General features: G+C 42.1%; 1 protein-coding gene across 1 annotated transcript in view; it reads right to left on the bottom strand.

Annotated features, from left to right (window-relative positions):
* Positions 1-16,557, bottom strand: part of LOC110485951 (sphingosine kinase 1) — a 29,550-nt gene that overhangs the window by 11,212 nt on the left and 1,781 nt on the right. The window contains exon 2 of the mRNA XM_021557210.2: positions 4,047-4,196. Coding sequence (XP_021412885.2) covers positions 4,047-4,196 — 150 coding nt within the window. The remainder of the gene's footprint in view (positions 1-4,046; positions 4,197-16,557) is intronic.

Raw genomic sequence — 16,557 nt, 5'->3', positions numbered from 1 at the left:
CAATCACGTCAGATCTTTTTCATAGCTGATCTAATTTGGTCAAAAACATCAGATTTGGGCTGCCTGTGTGACCGCAGTGTCTGTTTGCACAGAGATACTGTGTAGCAGTGTTTCCCAACTCCGGTCCTCCAGTAACAAGTGACAAGAACACCTGATTCTACTTAAAGCCCTTGACAAGTAGATTCAGGTGGTTTTGTCCGGGGCCACAACAACAATATGTAACGCTGGGGGTACTGGAGGACCGGAGTTGGGAAACCCTCTTGTAGATCTTGATGTTAAGCTTGTTTGTCCTTGCATCTGAAACCCACTGACAGCAATACCCTCAATCTATTTTTCCTTTCCGTGTATGTAGTCTACAATACAGTAGTGTGATTGTTCGGTGTATCGTTTTATGCTGGTCTTGATACAACAGTAGAGAGCATTTCCCTCTGCAGCATAGGCCTCGGGGGGGGTGGCATCCAATTACTGAGTCAGCGTCCCAAATGGCACCCTATCCCCCACACAGTGCACTACTTTTGACCACGGCCTACATTGCTGTGGTCAAAAGTAGTGCACTGTGTCGGGAATAGGGTGCCATTTGAGACACAAAGAGACCTTTCATTCATTACCCTCCTGCTGGGCCTGAGAACCGTATATACAGGCAGGGAAAATCTATTTTCCCTTCATCAGTCTCCTCACGTGACATTTGCATACGCAGAGGCTGTAAACGCAGTGTGTGTATAGATAACCGGTCAGTGTTAAGGTGGAGGTGGAACATCTATGTTGGCTGGTTGCTAAGTAGGAGAAGATGTTGTTAACCCACTCCCTTTACTGTAAATGGTGATAGCTGATATTAGCCGCTAGCAAAAAGGGAGGGAGGTAGCATATGTGTGTTTAAAGTGGTGGTGGTGGGGGGGGGGGGGGGGGGGGGGGGCTTTTAGTCATTTATATGAGTGTTTGCTCGAGGTTGGATGTTAAAATATATGAGGTCTGGGAATGGGTGCAGTGCAGACACACACAGACAGGCAAACAGACAGACACAGACAGCTGAGGGGGAAGTTGATGCTTTTAGTCATTTTTACGAGTGTTTGTTTTGGTGTTGGGTTGGATGGTAGAATGTAGAGGTCTGGGACTGGGTGCAGGGCAGTACTGTAGTGTAGTTTGACTGACCGGCTCAGTCTCTGGGCTGCAAGCAATTGTTCTTCCTTCTTCCCAGCTCTGTGGCTCGAGACTAAATCATTACACCGCTCCCTTCTGCTCTACACTGGTCCTTGGGTGGAGGGGAGGTGTGTGTGAGTTTGGCCGACTATCCTGTTCTCTACAGTGTGTGTGTGGACAAATATCCTGTTCTCTGCACTGTGTGTGTGGGCGTGCACATGTGTCTCTCAGGGCAGCCATTGTTGTCCCTCTAAAGATGCTATAATTCGGACTCGGATTCCAAAAAAAAGAAAGAGCGCGAGGCTTAACCCTAAATGCCACCATGCAGTTTCATGTCCCCACTCCCCTCGTCCCTACTCACTTTGCTTCACTCTCCTTTCCCTGTCCCTCTCCTCCCAGCCACACTCTCACTGACCCTGCCTCCCACAAAAGGAGGTTCCAAACCCATCTCACACTAGGGTGTATACAGTATACTGCTGGGCTAAGGACACAGACATGACAGACATTTTTTATTTTTTATTAAAAAGGGACCTTTCAATGGTCTAGGAATGACGAGGATCACACCAGGGCTCCATAATGCACACTGACAGACATAGCAGGGATACTTTTCATTGCCGTGTGCGCATGTGTGCGTGGGTGACTACCTGTTCACAAAGGCTACGCCGAGTGTGTGTCTAACCGGAGACTTTGGGTCAACAGAGGTGGAGCAGAAGTGGCAGTGGTGTGTGTGTGTGTATAGAAAAGTCAACCCGTTTGGGAGCTGGAGGACACGCTGTGGCAGCTTAGTCAGCACCCAGGGACAGGGACAGCCTGAGGGATGTAGAACCACTAGAACCACCGCCTCACCGCACGCTCTCCCCCCTGTGAACCAGTCATAGAGAACAGGTCAAAGGCTGTAGAACTCACTGTTTTGAAAACCAACCACAGCTAGGTTACAATGGCACTGGAAGTTATCCCGCAACCGATTCTCCTAGGTCTCAAACTGACTGACTCTTAATAGTCAACACTGGCTTTTTCTACTATCTAGTTTCCGGGCCACAGGCTATATGATGGGCTTTTACTGTTCTGTTCCAAAACCACCACATCTAGCACTGATGGTAGATGGGTCACAACTGCACGTATCTCACTGGAAAGGCTGTCACTGGGAAAGGAAGTGGGAGATAGCTAAGAGCGAGGGAAAGATTGAGAGCAAGAGAGAAACAGAGATCTTTTGAGACCCTCGTGCCAAGCGTCCTCCATGACCAGTTGCCCCGTCTCCCTCTTGGCAGTGACCTCATCCTTCCCTTCCCACTGGCACCAAACACAGCCAGGGCTCCAATAATGGGCCTGTCCTCGCTTATTAGCGTCCCCATGCTAACCGTCCGCTAGGCTAGCACAGCTCTGGCCCTGCCTTACTGGATTAGCAACCAGAGCTTTTCACATTGAACTTTTCAGCATGGTTCCAGTGAACGGATAACCAGTCCAGCCCAGTACAGCTTGGCTTGGCTGGACTCTGTAGTGTTCAAAGGTGTAGCAATGGTGATGCAGAATCTTTGTTTGCAAACTAACGCCTGCATAACCTTTCGTCTTAGTGTTGGCATCTACCTGTACGGTGACTACCTGGCTATTACAGGTTAGACTTGAATCAAACCCAGCGTCTCCGAGCTGTGGCTGATCATGGAGAAGGATGACGACATCCCAATGGACAATGTCCTAGAGATATTCTAAAGTCAGAGATGATCTACCCTTGTATCTGGCAAGTTAGATCACCCATCCTTCTGCATAGGACTAGAACAAGGGCTCTCTTCAATGGGGAACTAACTGACTGGTCTCAGAAATAATGTGCTTTTACATACATAGCATTTCAGAATGCGTTCAGAGAAATGCTCTCTCAGTTTTGGGAAAGGGATTCATTTTCTTGCCTGCTCTCTGACACTGCAGTGATTTAAGAACAGAGAGAGGGAGAGAAACTCAATAACCTAAAACTAGGGCTGAAATGTAGGGCTTCAAAAGCTACATCGGGATCATGTTCATTAGGGAACCAAATGGTAGAAAATTTACTAAAACATAGTAGGGGACTGCCTAAACTTGTCCAACAACAAACATTTATTTTTCATTTGCAAAGCGGTTCACTACGGTGTGCCCTAATGGATATGACTCATCTGATAAGCTTTGAACCAGAAGCCCAAAGCAAAACCAGGACATTATCAATCCAATGTCCCCAGACTGTGGCAACACATATTATAATGATTACCCCATCAATGTGGCTTATAAATGACATCTAAACACACACACACACACACACACACACAATTAGCCCATCAATAGGGTCCACAACATCAAATCATGGGGATACAGATTTACAGAGGTTTGTGTGTAAACATAACATATTACATAATGGATCTACATACATACATATGTGCCAGCAGTAGATTAATGACTGCCAGCTAGCGATGAAAACAGCCAGAGGATTTATAATGGGGGAGGGAGAGGGGGGAGAGAAAGAGGGAGGGTCAGCTTGAGAGAGACTGCCATTAGCTGCTTTGCTTTGTGGGACATTGCCAATTGGAGAGGAGGGACACAGAATGATGGTTTCTGTTTTGTTTGTCCAGTCTGCCAAGCGGCTGAGAGTTAGTGTGTGTGTGTGTGTGGTGCTGGTAGTGCAGCTCTTTGACAGTCGAGTTATTCATTGACCTGTAATTGCAGGTGTTAGTGCAGGATATTGACCTGCGATAAGCTGTGTGTCAGTGTATGCACACGCATTTACTCAGCAGAGATGACTTGTGTGTGTGTGTGTGCGTGCGTGCGTGCGTGCTTGCCCTGTGTGTGTGTGTGTGTGTGTGCTTGCCCTGTGTACCTATATGCGTGTGTGCGCGCGCGTTCCACGCATGCATGCGCGTATATATGCACGTACAGTACGCTAAACTCACCCGTGATGACCAGTGTGTGTGGGACCCCGGCCTCGTTAAGCATGCGTTGGACGTGTCCGGTGAAGAGGCTGAGGGCCTGGCCCTTCCCACTGTGGGGGTTCACCAGTAGCATGACGCTGCAGGGACGGTGCACCTCACTGTAAAGCACACCTACAACAGAGAGGATGCGTGGACAGAGGTTATGACAGATGTTAGACCCTCTAATTTTCATAACCTTGGCAGAAAATCCCATTAACACAGAATCCTGTACAATGTTTAAAGTTCATATTCAGTGTTGTTTAACACAATGTTTAGCATAATTACATATTTTCCCCTTTCTGTAACATACATGATTTCCAGTGTTTTACTCGAGGTGCGGGTTTGACGGTCGCTCGACATGATACTGAATGTTTATGGGTTATTCTCATGTCTGTGGATAGGGATTGACGCCAGACTGGAGGTACAAGGATCGAGGACACACTGATGTGTGATTCTGTAGCAGCAGCCAGTCATTGACTTTTGGGTTTTACTTCCTTACAAGCCTCTCGGGCTGGCGTTTCCAGAACATTTGGCGCTGTCGGATTAGGACATAAAGGGCCCGTCTCCAAGAGGCCAGTTAGATATTTTCTCTACTTCTGTGCTGGGTGTTGTGTCCCTGTTGCAACTTGTAATAAACCCGATTGAGTCTATCTGTGACTTCTCTTCTCTTTCGTTACAGCAATATGAAATGGAGGGAGAAGCTTGATCTTACTATTATTAAGGTCAGGAGTTTTTCCTGACCATGTTCCATGACCAGGCCCTATAACTAGGGCCCAGAGTTTTTCTTGTTCAGGTCACATTGGTAGTCAGGAAAAACTCCTGTCCCTTATGTCTACCATTAATCCTCAGAATATACTGATTAGACAAACACTCAGAGCTATGACTCGGGGCTTCTTTGCCAATTATTAACTTTCTGCATCAGCCCTCTCTAGCTAAACCATTCTGGGAAATTAAAGTATTTTAGTCACGGAGGATTGGAAAGCGAGATAAACAAGTTTGACAGATGATGAATGACTTGCTATGGGTGGAGCACAAGGACAGTGTTTTGGATGCTCCCTGGATGAGGTCATCCACCAACATCAAACCTAATTGGCAGGATGTGTTTTTCTAGACGACCCCACGTCTACTGGAGCTACTGTCAACATATATCGCAGACTACACAAGTTAGGAAACACCACCTATCATAGTTACCATATCTGTACTACTGTAAACAGTGCATTGCAGACTATGAGTGTGTCCCAAATCGCACCCTATTCCCTTTATAGTAGTGCACTACTTTTGAGTAGGGAATAGAATGCCATTAGGGATGCAAGCCTCTGACAACACAGGTTAGGTTATGAAACCCCACCTACCAGTACTGTAGATCTGTGGTATCTGTGGAGTTTGGTCATGGGACTTTGACTAAGTTAGATGGAATGGGGTGTGTCTACTATAGGTGCCTTGTCACAAGGCAGTTAAAAAGTGACATCATGTTTTCTTGTGTGTTTGATAACACATGGTCTCAGTTAACATGGCCTATTGTACCTAGATAGGCTTCCTACTTTGCTTGACGTATACCAAACAAAAATATCAACTCAACATGTAAAAGTGTTTGCTCTGTGTTTCGTGAGCTGAAATAAAAGATCCCAGAAATATTCTGTATGCACAAAAAGCGTATTTCCCTCAAATTTTGTGCCCACATTAGTTTACATCCCTATTAATGAGCATTTCTCCTTTGACAAGATAATCCATCCCCCCTGACAGAAGTGGCATATCACGAAGCTGATTAAAAAGCATCCTTACACAGGTGCACCTTGTGCTGGGGACAATAAAAGGCCACTTTAAAATGTGTTTTTTTTTTTATGGGGGAAAGCGTATTCTGATTGGCTGGTCCTGGCTGCCAATTGAGTGGGACTATGCCCTCCCAGGCCCACCCCAGGCTGCACCCCTGCCCAGTCATGTGAAATCCATAGATTACGGCATAATGAATTTATTTCAATTGACTGATTTCATTATATGAACTGTAACTCAGCAAAATCGTTGAAATTGTCTATATCTTTGATCAGCATAGATAAAGCTTTGTAGCGGCCCAAATACACTTCCATCTAAAAAAAAAACACACCCTCACACAAAATGTAGGTTGAATCAACATGGTCAACATCATGAATTTGCTAAAAAAAATATTTTTAAAAAGCAACACTGTTTTTCATGTCTCATTCTAACTCAAATTCTAACCACATACCAACAATAGTGTTTTCGATTCATTCCAAGTTGAATTTACGTTTGTTACCACTTTAATATCAACCAAATTGGATGTTTATCGGATGTATTTGCCTGATGGGTCTTGTTCTCATGAAATGTGGACCCTTTCTTAACAAGTTATGAAGTTCTGGGAGGACGGAGTTGGCAGGGTCCTCATTCGTAACCTTTGAGTAAATTTCACACAAAATGTCTGCATGCTCCATTTCTGAAAAGCCTGTGCACGTACAAAAATATTGGGAGTTGTTGATATTTTACAGTGACTTTTTCAAGCTAAACATGCATGCTGCTTGTCCGCACAACTCACACATTATGCAAGACTAATTGCATATTCAAACAATTTAAAAAAGTAGGCTAAATGCTACAGCCCTCACCCCTAGATGAATTGTTGTTCACTATTTTGTTTATCAATAGACTATTGGGGTTCTATGTCCTGCCTTGGTAGGCTCTGAGATTAAACAGACAATGATATTACGCTCCCATCACACAGCAATACTGGAGCCTACCCATACTGTCAAATTACAGAACCAGTCAAAAGTTGACACACCTACTCATTACTAAATTCAAACAAAGGAACCTACACTGGTACGTTATATAGCCAGTTATATGATCCTGTCAGTTTAGGGATTATTGAAAGACGGGACAATCTCTACTTTTTCTTGAAATCGTTTTCTAAATATGAACAACATTTGAAATATACAGTACCAGTCAAAAGTTTGGACATACCCATTCATTCAAGGCTTTTTTTCTTAATTTTTTTTTACTATTTTCTACATTGTAGAATAATAATGAAGACATCACAGCTATGAAATAACATATGGAATCATGTAGTAACCAAAAAAAAGTGTTAAACAAATCAAAATACATTTTATATTTGAGATTCTTCAAAGTAGCCACCCTTTGCCTTGATGACAGCTTTGCAGACTCTTCCGTTTTTTTATGAATACAATTTTCATCATATCCCCCATTTGCACAAAATACTTACTTGCCAGCTTGCAATACAATATTTCAACCACTCGCAGATGTGTGTACGCGTGATCTGGAGTTTGTGGCGAGGTGAGCACATTCTCACATCAAGTCAATTTATTTAAAACGCCAACTTTTGCATGAAAAATAAGATGTGTGTACGCGTGGTCTAGAGTTTGTGGTGAGCACATTCTCACATCAAGTCAATTTATTATAAACGCCAACTTTTGCATGAAAAATAAGCACGGTTTATAAATGAGGCCCCGGGGCAGTTCCCTCATAAATCATTTGGCATGGACCTGTGCCAACCCCGCTGGAAAGGGCCCCAACCATGCTGTGTTTTTGCATCATCATTACCCGCAAGGCCTGTCTTGTCTCGACCCATTGACACTCCCTTTTAGCCAACCTACCCATTCCTAAACATTCCTTCATTATAAACTGGCTGTGGTTGAGAGTACCACTTCCACCTACGGTCTTGCTTGTCAGCAAGATGCAATGGTTAGGGTGAGGAGTTTTTCCAGGTGAAACTGGTCTCTAGCTGACCTGACCACGAAAGCTCTTGGCCCTAGTCATAGTATAGCCCTAGTATCCTACAGCCTATAACTAGGGTTTGGAGGTTTTCCTGGTCAAATCGGGGAACATCCAGTATAACCCATTATCAGCTAAACGACACTGGCTCATTGCCACATCTAAACGAAACCAACAAAGCACACACCCAAACAGAGAGAGAAAAAATAGCAATCTGGTTTTGGCCTGTTGTGGTTGGAGCTCTGAACAGATCTGTGTTCTCCCTTTAACAATCACATCTGAGCATGCCCAGTGGGCACTGAGGTAACACAGTAGTGTGGGGGCGGATAAAGTTACAACAAAACTTGCCATGCCCTTAAAAGGTCATAATCGTGTCATCCTCATTAAAGGTCAATCTCTTAATTCTCAACATCCTATGGTTGCGACATGTAGTGGTAGCAGACTACTATAAAACTATAGTCCGGTTGTTACAGTGCCTTGCGAAAGTATTCAGCCCCCTTGAACTTTGCGACCTTTTGCCACATTTCAGGCTTCAAACATAAAGATATAAAACTGTATTTTATACCATCTTGACAGTGGTAAACCAAACAATTCCAAAGGAACGCTTGCTGTCTGAGTGACATTTCAACTGAATTCACTAGTGCGGTGATTAAGAAATGTCTCATCTGTAGACTTCAAAATGTAAGAGTGAACAATTTTATCCTGAACTTTAATGAAATAATCACTGCTCTGCTATTCGCCACAGGAAATTCCAGTTGAAATGAAAGGGAAGGGAGAAAACCCCCATAAAAGAGTATTTTTCTGGTCTCGGCTTAGGACAGCATCTTAGAATAGCAAACTTGCACAGTATTGCGTGATAGATCTCGCTTGCGACTCAGTGAAGTGTCTGTTCTCGTTAAGACATGGAAGACGGAGCATTTGTTTATTTATTAGCTAACACTCGCTTTTCCTCGAATCTGAACTGGGTGGCTTACAGCTTCAATTGACTATAGAAGATGTTGGTGTAGGGTGAAGTTTCCCCTAGACACACTGATCTTGGGTCAGTTTTCCCTCAGATGGTTAAGGTCAGGATTGGGGGAGAGGAAGCTGATCCGAGATCTGTACCTAGGGGAAAGTTCACCCCTGAGCGATGATGCTCATATCAGGGAGTGAAAGACTGACGACTCACAGTTGAACTTCCTTGACTTTCGGGTGAACTTCCAACGAAAACATTCTTTGAATTATGCATTAGCTACTTATTCTAATGTCGCTACTTTGACTGTAGCTCAAGTTCTCTATTTGTGGAGACTGGGGAGGTATGACACAGCGTTAATTGCGGTTGAATGAGCCCGAGGTGGCCAAACCATCTTTATAGGAAGGAAGGGAAGGCAGTGTGCCAGGTGTTTTATACACTTGCCTGGGCCCAATATGTATTTCTGTCTGCAGTCTATGTGGTTATGAATACCTGATGCGGCCATTCTCCCTCCTCTGTCTCTCGTGCGTCTGTCTCTCTCAATGTGTCTCTCTCTCTCATTGTGTCTCTCACTCTGTAATTTGGGAGTTCTGTCTAGGGGGAGAGGATAGGGGGCCAGGGGGAGGGGGGTGGGGTTTGCTATCATGCTATCTCTTTCCCCCACCTCACTTACTCAGGCTCACTTCTAACAATGTTTGAACATGCATCTTTCCTCCCTTCCTTGGAGTAATCCCTGATCTAACATGATTAGTGGTGTAAACAACGCAGTGGCGTGCTCGCTTTCATCTATCTGACTGTTAGTTAGATCCGTGGTGACTTTAAAAGTAGGGAGGAAGTAAAGATGTCTTCCTTAAGAGGCTTTTAAAAGGACCTCATCCGCCACCTTTTAACACTTTGGCTCAGCCACTTTATGGTCCCGGGCCAGACGTCACAGTTTCATAGCAAACAGTTTACTACAACGTATGTTACATTCAGGTCGTAGTACAGATGTTTATATCGGCTTGTTTTGACCCGAAGAAATGGTATTGACTGGGATTGCACCTTTAAAACCTGGTTTTCTCGACACAACTCATACAAGGTGTCTATGTGCCTTCATGACAATAGTAGTTTGACCTAAATTCAACCAAATGAAACTACCCTGGTACATTATATTGTCAGTTATATGATACTGTCAGTTCAGGTATTATTGAAAGACACAATCTCTGCTTTTTCTTCAAATGTTTTTCTAAATTTTAACAACATTTGAAATATACCGTACCAGTCAAAGGTTTGGACATACCCATTCATTTAAGGGTTTTTCTTTAATTGTACTATTTTCTACATTGTAAAATAGTAGTGAAGACATCCAAACAAGGAATAACTCATATGGAATCATGTAGTAACCAAAAAAGTGTTAAACAAACCAAATATATTTTATATTCTTCAAAGTAGCAACCGTTTGCCTTGATGACAGCTTTGCACACTCTTGGCATTCTCTCAACCAGCATCACCTGGAATGCTTTTCCAACAGTCTTGAAGGAGTTCCCACATATACTGAGCACTTGTTGGCTGCTTTTCCTTCACTCTGTGGTCCAACTCATCCCAAACCATCTCAACTGAGTTGAGGTCAGGTGAATGTGGAGGCCAGGTCATCTGATGCAGCACTCCATCACTCTCCTTCTTGGTCAAATAGCCCTTGCACAGCCTGGAGGTGTGTTGGGTTATTGTCCTGTTGAAAAACAAATGATGGTCCCACTAAGCACAAACCAGATGGGATAGCGTATTGCTGCAGAATGCTGTGGTAGCCATGCTAGTTTAATGTGCATTGAATTCTAAATAAATCAGACAGTTTCAACAGCAAAGCGCCCCCATACCATCACACCTCCTCCTACATGCTTCACGGTGGGAACCACACATACGGAGATCATCCATTCACCTACTCTGCGTCTCATAAAGACACAGCGATTGGAACCAAAAATCTCAAATTTGGACTCATCAGACGAAAGGACAGATTTCCACCAATCTAATGTCCATTGCTTGTGTTTCTTGGCCCAAGCAAGTATATTCTTCTTATTGGTGTCCTTCAGTAGTGGTTTCTTTGCAGAAATTCAACCATGAAGGCCTTATTCACACAGTCTCCTCTGAACAGTTAATGTTGATGTGTCTGTTACTTGAACTCTGAAGCATTTATTTGTGCTGCAATTTCTGAGGCTGATAACTCTAATGAACTTATCCTCTGCAGCAGAGGTAACAATGGGTCTTCCTTTCCTGTGGTGGTCATCATGAGAGCCATTTTCATCATAGCTCTTGATGGTTTTTGCGACTGCACTTGAAGAAACTTGAAAAGTTCTTGAAGTTTTCCGTATTGACTGACCTTCATGTCTTAAAGTAATGATGGACTGTCGTTTCTCTTTGCTTATTTGAGCTGTTCTTGCCATAATATGGACTTGGTCTTTTACCAAATATGTCAATCTTCTGTATACAACCCCCACCTTGTCACAACACAACTGATTGGCTCAAATGCATTAAGGAAAGAAATTCCACAAATTAATTTTTAACAAGGCACACCTGTTAATTGAAATGCATTCCAGGTGACTACCTCACGAAGCTGGTTGGGAGAATGCCAAGAGTGTGCAAAGCTCACATCAAGGCAAAGGGTGGCTACTTTGAAGAAACTCAAATATAAAATATATTTGGATTTGAATAGCACTTGTTTGGTTACTACACGATTTCATATGTGTTATTTCGTAGTTTTGATGTCTTCACTATTATTCTACAAAGTAGAAAATAGTAAAAATAAATAAAAACCCTTGAATGAGTAGGTGTGTCCAAACTTTTGACTGGTACTGTATATTTTGAATGACCAAGGTATCAGCTATCATACAATGTAAAGGAACAACCCCCTGATTCTATTTTTTTTTCTCATAAAATGCAACTAACTGGATTTGTCAAAGACCATTAAAAGGCCTTTGATTTTTACATTTATTGTCCAAGTGTTTAAAGGCCTTGATATGATTCATTTTAACAATAGATTATTCAAATATGTAATACAAATCTCCAGACGTATTTTTGTTTTCTAGCACTATATCACGCTCCAGTTTTTTTTTTTTTTCTTTTTGGCATGTTCTTTTAGATTCAGAACATAAAACAACATTTAGAAAGCAAACATTTTCCATTGGATCTAGCACGGCAAATACGTCAATAGTTTAAGCATATGTTGCAGAAAAGTGATTCAAATATATATTTTTTATATTTATAATGACAAAAATATGGATCTTAAGGTCGATTAGCCATCCATGATGAAGTTGACAAGCCACTGATGGAGTTAACAACAAATACTCAAAATACATATTTTTGCCTATAAAAAAAAAACTACTTCAATACAAATATTTGTAAAATATATAAATTATTCATTTGAAAACACTAAAAAATATAACCATTTCATCAGATCTTTCAGCACTTCGATGTTATATATTTTTGGATTTGCATCAAAATTTGCAAAAAGTTGCAACAAAATTCATATCCTATCTTAATCCATCGGGCAGATGGAGCTGACAGTTTATGGTTGTAACAATGGCGATTTCAATATTGTTCGTTTAAATCTATCAAAAGCAGAAAGCTTTACAGACCATGATTTGTCCTGTTGCACTACATGTAATGAGGACATGAACAAGGGGTCCTCATGGTAGAGCTGACCCTGCTCATTCATGATTAATTGAATTGACCAAATCTCCAGACACTTTTTTAGGAATCCTAGTTTTGAAATACATTTTGTTTAAAGTCAGAGAGGGCTATTGCAAGAAACTACACAATATCCTTTTCAGTTAATATTCCTTATTACACATTTTAGAATTGTAAACACTTTGAGAGTTTTAAATTGGGAGCCTTTGCTCCGGACAAGGGCATTTCCGGGCATTGAGCAACACATGGAATTGAATAATATTGAAAATATTTAGAAAATTACAAAAGAAAAAACTCCCCCCGTATAAAATTCCCCTAAATGTAATTTTTAAGCTCAAATAATAAAAACAAAATCAAATATTTTCCAACTATAAAAAGAAAGCTTGCCTGCCAGACAAGGATTGTCCCGACTTTCAAGAATTCCTGAGTTAGTACATAATACGGTAGGTACATAACCTACCATGATAAGCTCAACGCCAACAGACTCTTAAATAGTACAATGGTAGCAAGCCAAGTCATGCTTAATTATTGCATGTACCTATTAATGCATTCCTACACGTCAGGTGTAGGTAGTACTAAATCTGGACCAACCCCCATCACGAGAAAAGCCCGTTTCCACATGAAAGGATTTCTGGATTATAGGTTATCATCACCCATTTGGCCACTAGCAGCCATAACACATATCTTAAGTATAATATGGAGAAAGACTGGGCGATATACCGTGAATGCTGGTAATACCGTTATGTATCCACATACCGGTAAAGATTTTTACAATACCGTCTATAATTACATTTTGATAAAATGCTAAATAAACAAAAGTTTTACAAAAAAGTTTTGTCCATGTTTTGTTGAGCATTAAACCATCAGAACGGAGAAAGCCTATTAAAACCACTTAAATTAATTTGATGCCATCCTAGGGCCATGCACTGGTCATAAACCATATTTAGAACGTGTATTACTCAGAAACATTGAATACTTTCAAAAATATTGTGATACGATGTTAAAGCCTAGCCTTAATATTGAATGGATTTGCCATAGGCTAGCACATCCACTAAATGTAGTTAGCTTAACTGTCTGTATTTGTGCTGGTAAGATACAAATCAGATGTGTCTTGTGTAGGCTGTTTTAGTTCCCCCATCATATATATTTTTTTCATATCGATCCTGAAATCGTCTTTGTATGCCTACATGAACCTCACCAACCTAAATGCGTCTGATGGTACCTCACCAAGACAAACACAAATAGAATAGTCTTGTACACAACAGCGTGGCAGTGTGTTCGAGCGAGTAAGCAGATCCTGGCTGAGTTGAGACTCAAACCAGACCGACCACAAAGGGTGTCTAGGGAGGAGATGCCTAGTGTGGTGATTTGTTCTCAGAGAGAGAGAGAGAGAGAGCGAGAGAGAGAGACATTGAGAGAGAGGGGGAGAAAGAGAGAGGATAGCGAAAGGGATTCAGAGATTGGGAGAAAGATGGGGGAGAGAAAAAGGGGAAAGAGAAGGAGAGTGAGATGAGGGAAAGATAAAGAAGGACAGATAGAATGGCACAGATGCAGATGGAGAGAGAGAGAGACAGGAGAGAAAGATACATAGATCGTAAAGTCAGCGCGAGACAAAGTGAGAGAGAGGAGCGGAGAGGATCTAACCACCCACTGGCTGTCATTCTCCTCTTGAGTGGTGTCTCCTGGGTAACTTCGGCAGTGGGGTGAGATTGTTGTGTTGAAATAAAACAAACGACTGAAGTAAAAACTTTACATATTTTTATAACCTATAACTGACAAGACTTTCGCATTTGATAGAATTAAACTATCACTCAGATTTAACTAAAGACTTGCAGCTTACATGCCTTACAGTACATGGTCTGTAAACATGCAACGTAACATAACAGCAGATTATAGCCATGATACCTTACAGATAAAGCTGTGTGTAGAGGAAGATGGATACCCATTGTGAAAAACCCACAACCACATAGTGAGAGACTGCCCTTCTCATAGATGGTAATAGACAAGCATTTCGCTACACTCGCATTAACATCTGTTAACCATGTGTATGTGACAAATAAAATTGGACTTGGTCTTCGTTGAAATGTGATTGAAGCATTGTTGTGTCATTAGCCGAATAGAGAACACGAAAAGAACACAGCATGCCATAAACGGACAAGGACATTCACTTTCTTTTCATTGCTATACAGATGTAATTCAAATCTCATTCAATGTGCTGTACATTGAGAAAAAACAGATCCAAATTCCTATCAACATTATTGAGTGACAATGACATTTAGCTGATTTTCCGTCCAGCTTGTGTGAGTGTGTTGTAATTCCTCTTTTTACTTCAATAATCTTCACTGAGTGGCCTGAAACACTAAGCTGCTGTGAGCCCATGGGTCTAAACAGGGAACGCCCCAGAGAGAGGTGTGTGTGTGTGTGAGAGTGAGTGTGAGAGTGAGTGAGTGAGTGAGTGAGTGAGTGAGTGAGTGAGTGAGTGAGTGAGTGAGTGAGTGAGTGAGTGAGTGAGTGAGTGAGTGAGTGAGTGAGTGAGAGAGAGAGAGAGAGAGATGGGCTTAGTCAGAGGTCTTGACAGCACGTCAAGGCTCATCTTGGAGAACATCCGACAAGAGTCCTCAGCGAAAGGACTGCTGTCTCACTGCTGGGGCCTCCGAGCGAAAAAAACACACACGACTTTCCATCTCCCTCTTTCTCTTCTGCTTTTGAAGCAGAGGAACAGATGTATGAACACAGAAAACTCAATGCTACCTATTTTCCTAGAAAAAAAAACAATAACTAGAAGCTAAACCATGCCCCTTAGCATTGGGAATAAAATATAATTCTGTAGCAGTGGAAGTCCGTGGTATATTGATCTGTTTCATCCAGGATCGATAATATCCAATAACACCTAGTCAACTCCAATAGAATATCAATGTGTGAAACGATGTCTATATAATACCAATATGCTGTCATCCTAGTATTAAATAACATTTAATATGCTATGTTGTATGATTACACCATGTTCATTACTATACCCCAAATCTCTAAATGTCTATTGTAAATGCATGCTGTTGTCCATGCAGTGGATCTGGTTTGTCGAAGGGGCCACTGGGTAAGATATTAGTAATGGTATTGAGTGTGCTGGAAGTGACCTGCTTTGTTGCTGAAAGGAGAGGCCCTTGAGATATGGGACAATGATGCCTGTCTTATTAATTTATCCGCACTGTGTCCCAACTGGTGCCCCATTCCCTACACAGTGCACTACTTTTGACTGGAGCCCATGCAAAAGGGTGCCATTTGGGACTCAGTTCCATTTCACGCTACAGATGCACTGTAATGACATGGGTGCCGCGGGATATGTTGATTTACAGGCAGATGAACAGGCGATACGGCTCCCTAAAATGGTATGTTGTTTTATGGTAATAAAATGGTTGTGTCAACGTTGAGGCGATATCATTGTCAAGTTTCAAAGGGAACTATAATATCCATAGTACAGTATCTTGCCAAGTTGACTTCTAGCTCATCACTCCACTATCTTGCTTCTTGGACAGCTTGATCATTGGACAGCTTGATCATTGGACAGCTTGATCATTGGACAGTTTGAACAGTTGTAGTTAGATTGTGCAGCAGCCCACCGCTCCCCCACCACTAGATGTCACGGCACACAGGCATATATTCATGCATTGCGTAAATAGAAATGCCTCACTTTGCTGAGGAATTTCAATAGCTCACATCCTTTGACAAAACCTCTCTAAAGAATTCCCATCATCTCGGTTTATAGGCTACCTTCATCTGTTAAGTTAGTGTGATTGGATGACTATAGACTTACAAAGCACTTTCCTTCTGAACGGATCAATATTTTATTGGTTCCCTGCATTGTTACCATGTCTACAAGGTAAGAGACAATGACGTGGGTTGACCCTCGTTTCTGAACCTTCCAATTAAAGTGCATTTTCCCACTAGAGTAATTATAGACTTATATCCCTTAGCACTCATACCTTTAGTAGGCCTGTTGCCAAGACCAGGGCTGCCCAACCCTGATCCTGGAGATCTACTGCCCTGTAGGTTTTCAGTCCAACCCTCTTCCTGAAGATCTACCCTCCTGTGGGTTTTCAGTCCAACCCTAATTTAAAACACCTGATTCTACTAATTAGCTGCTCAACAAGA

The sequence above is a fragment of the Oncorhynchus mykiss genome, chromosome 13 (assembly GCF_013265735.2).
Source record: "Oncorhynchus mykiss isolate Arlee chromosome 13, USDA_OmykA_1.1, whole genome shotgun sequence".
NCBI classification, from domain to species: domain Eukaryota; kingdom Metazoa; phylum Chordata; class Actinopteri; order Salmoniformes; family Salmonidae; genus Oncorhynchus; species Oncorhynchus mykiss.
Note: the sequence above shows the minus strand (reverse complement) of the source record. Positions and strands in the feature narration are given on the sequence as shown.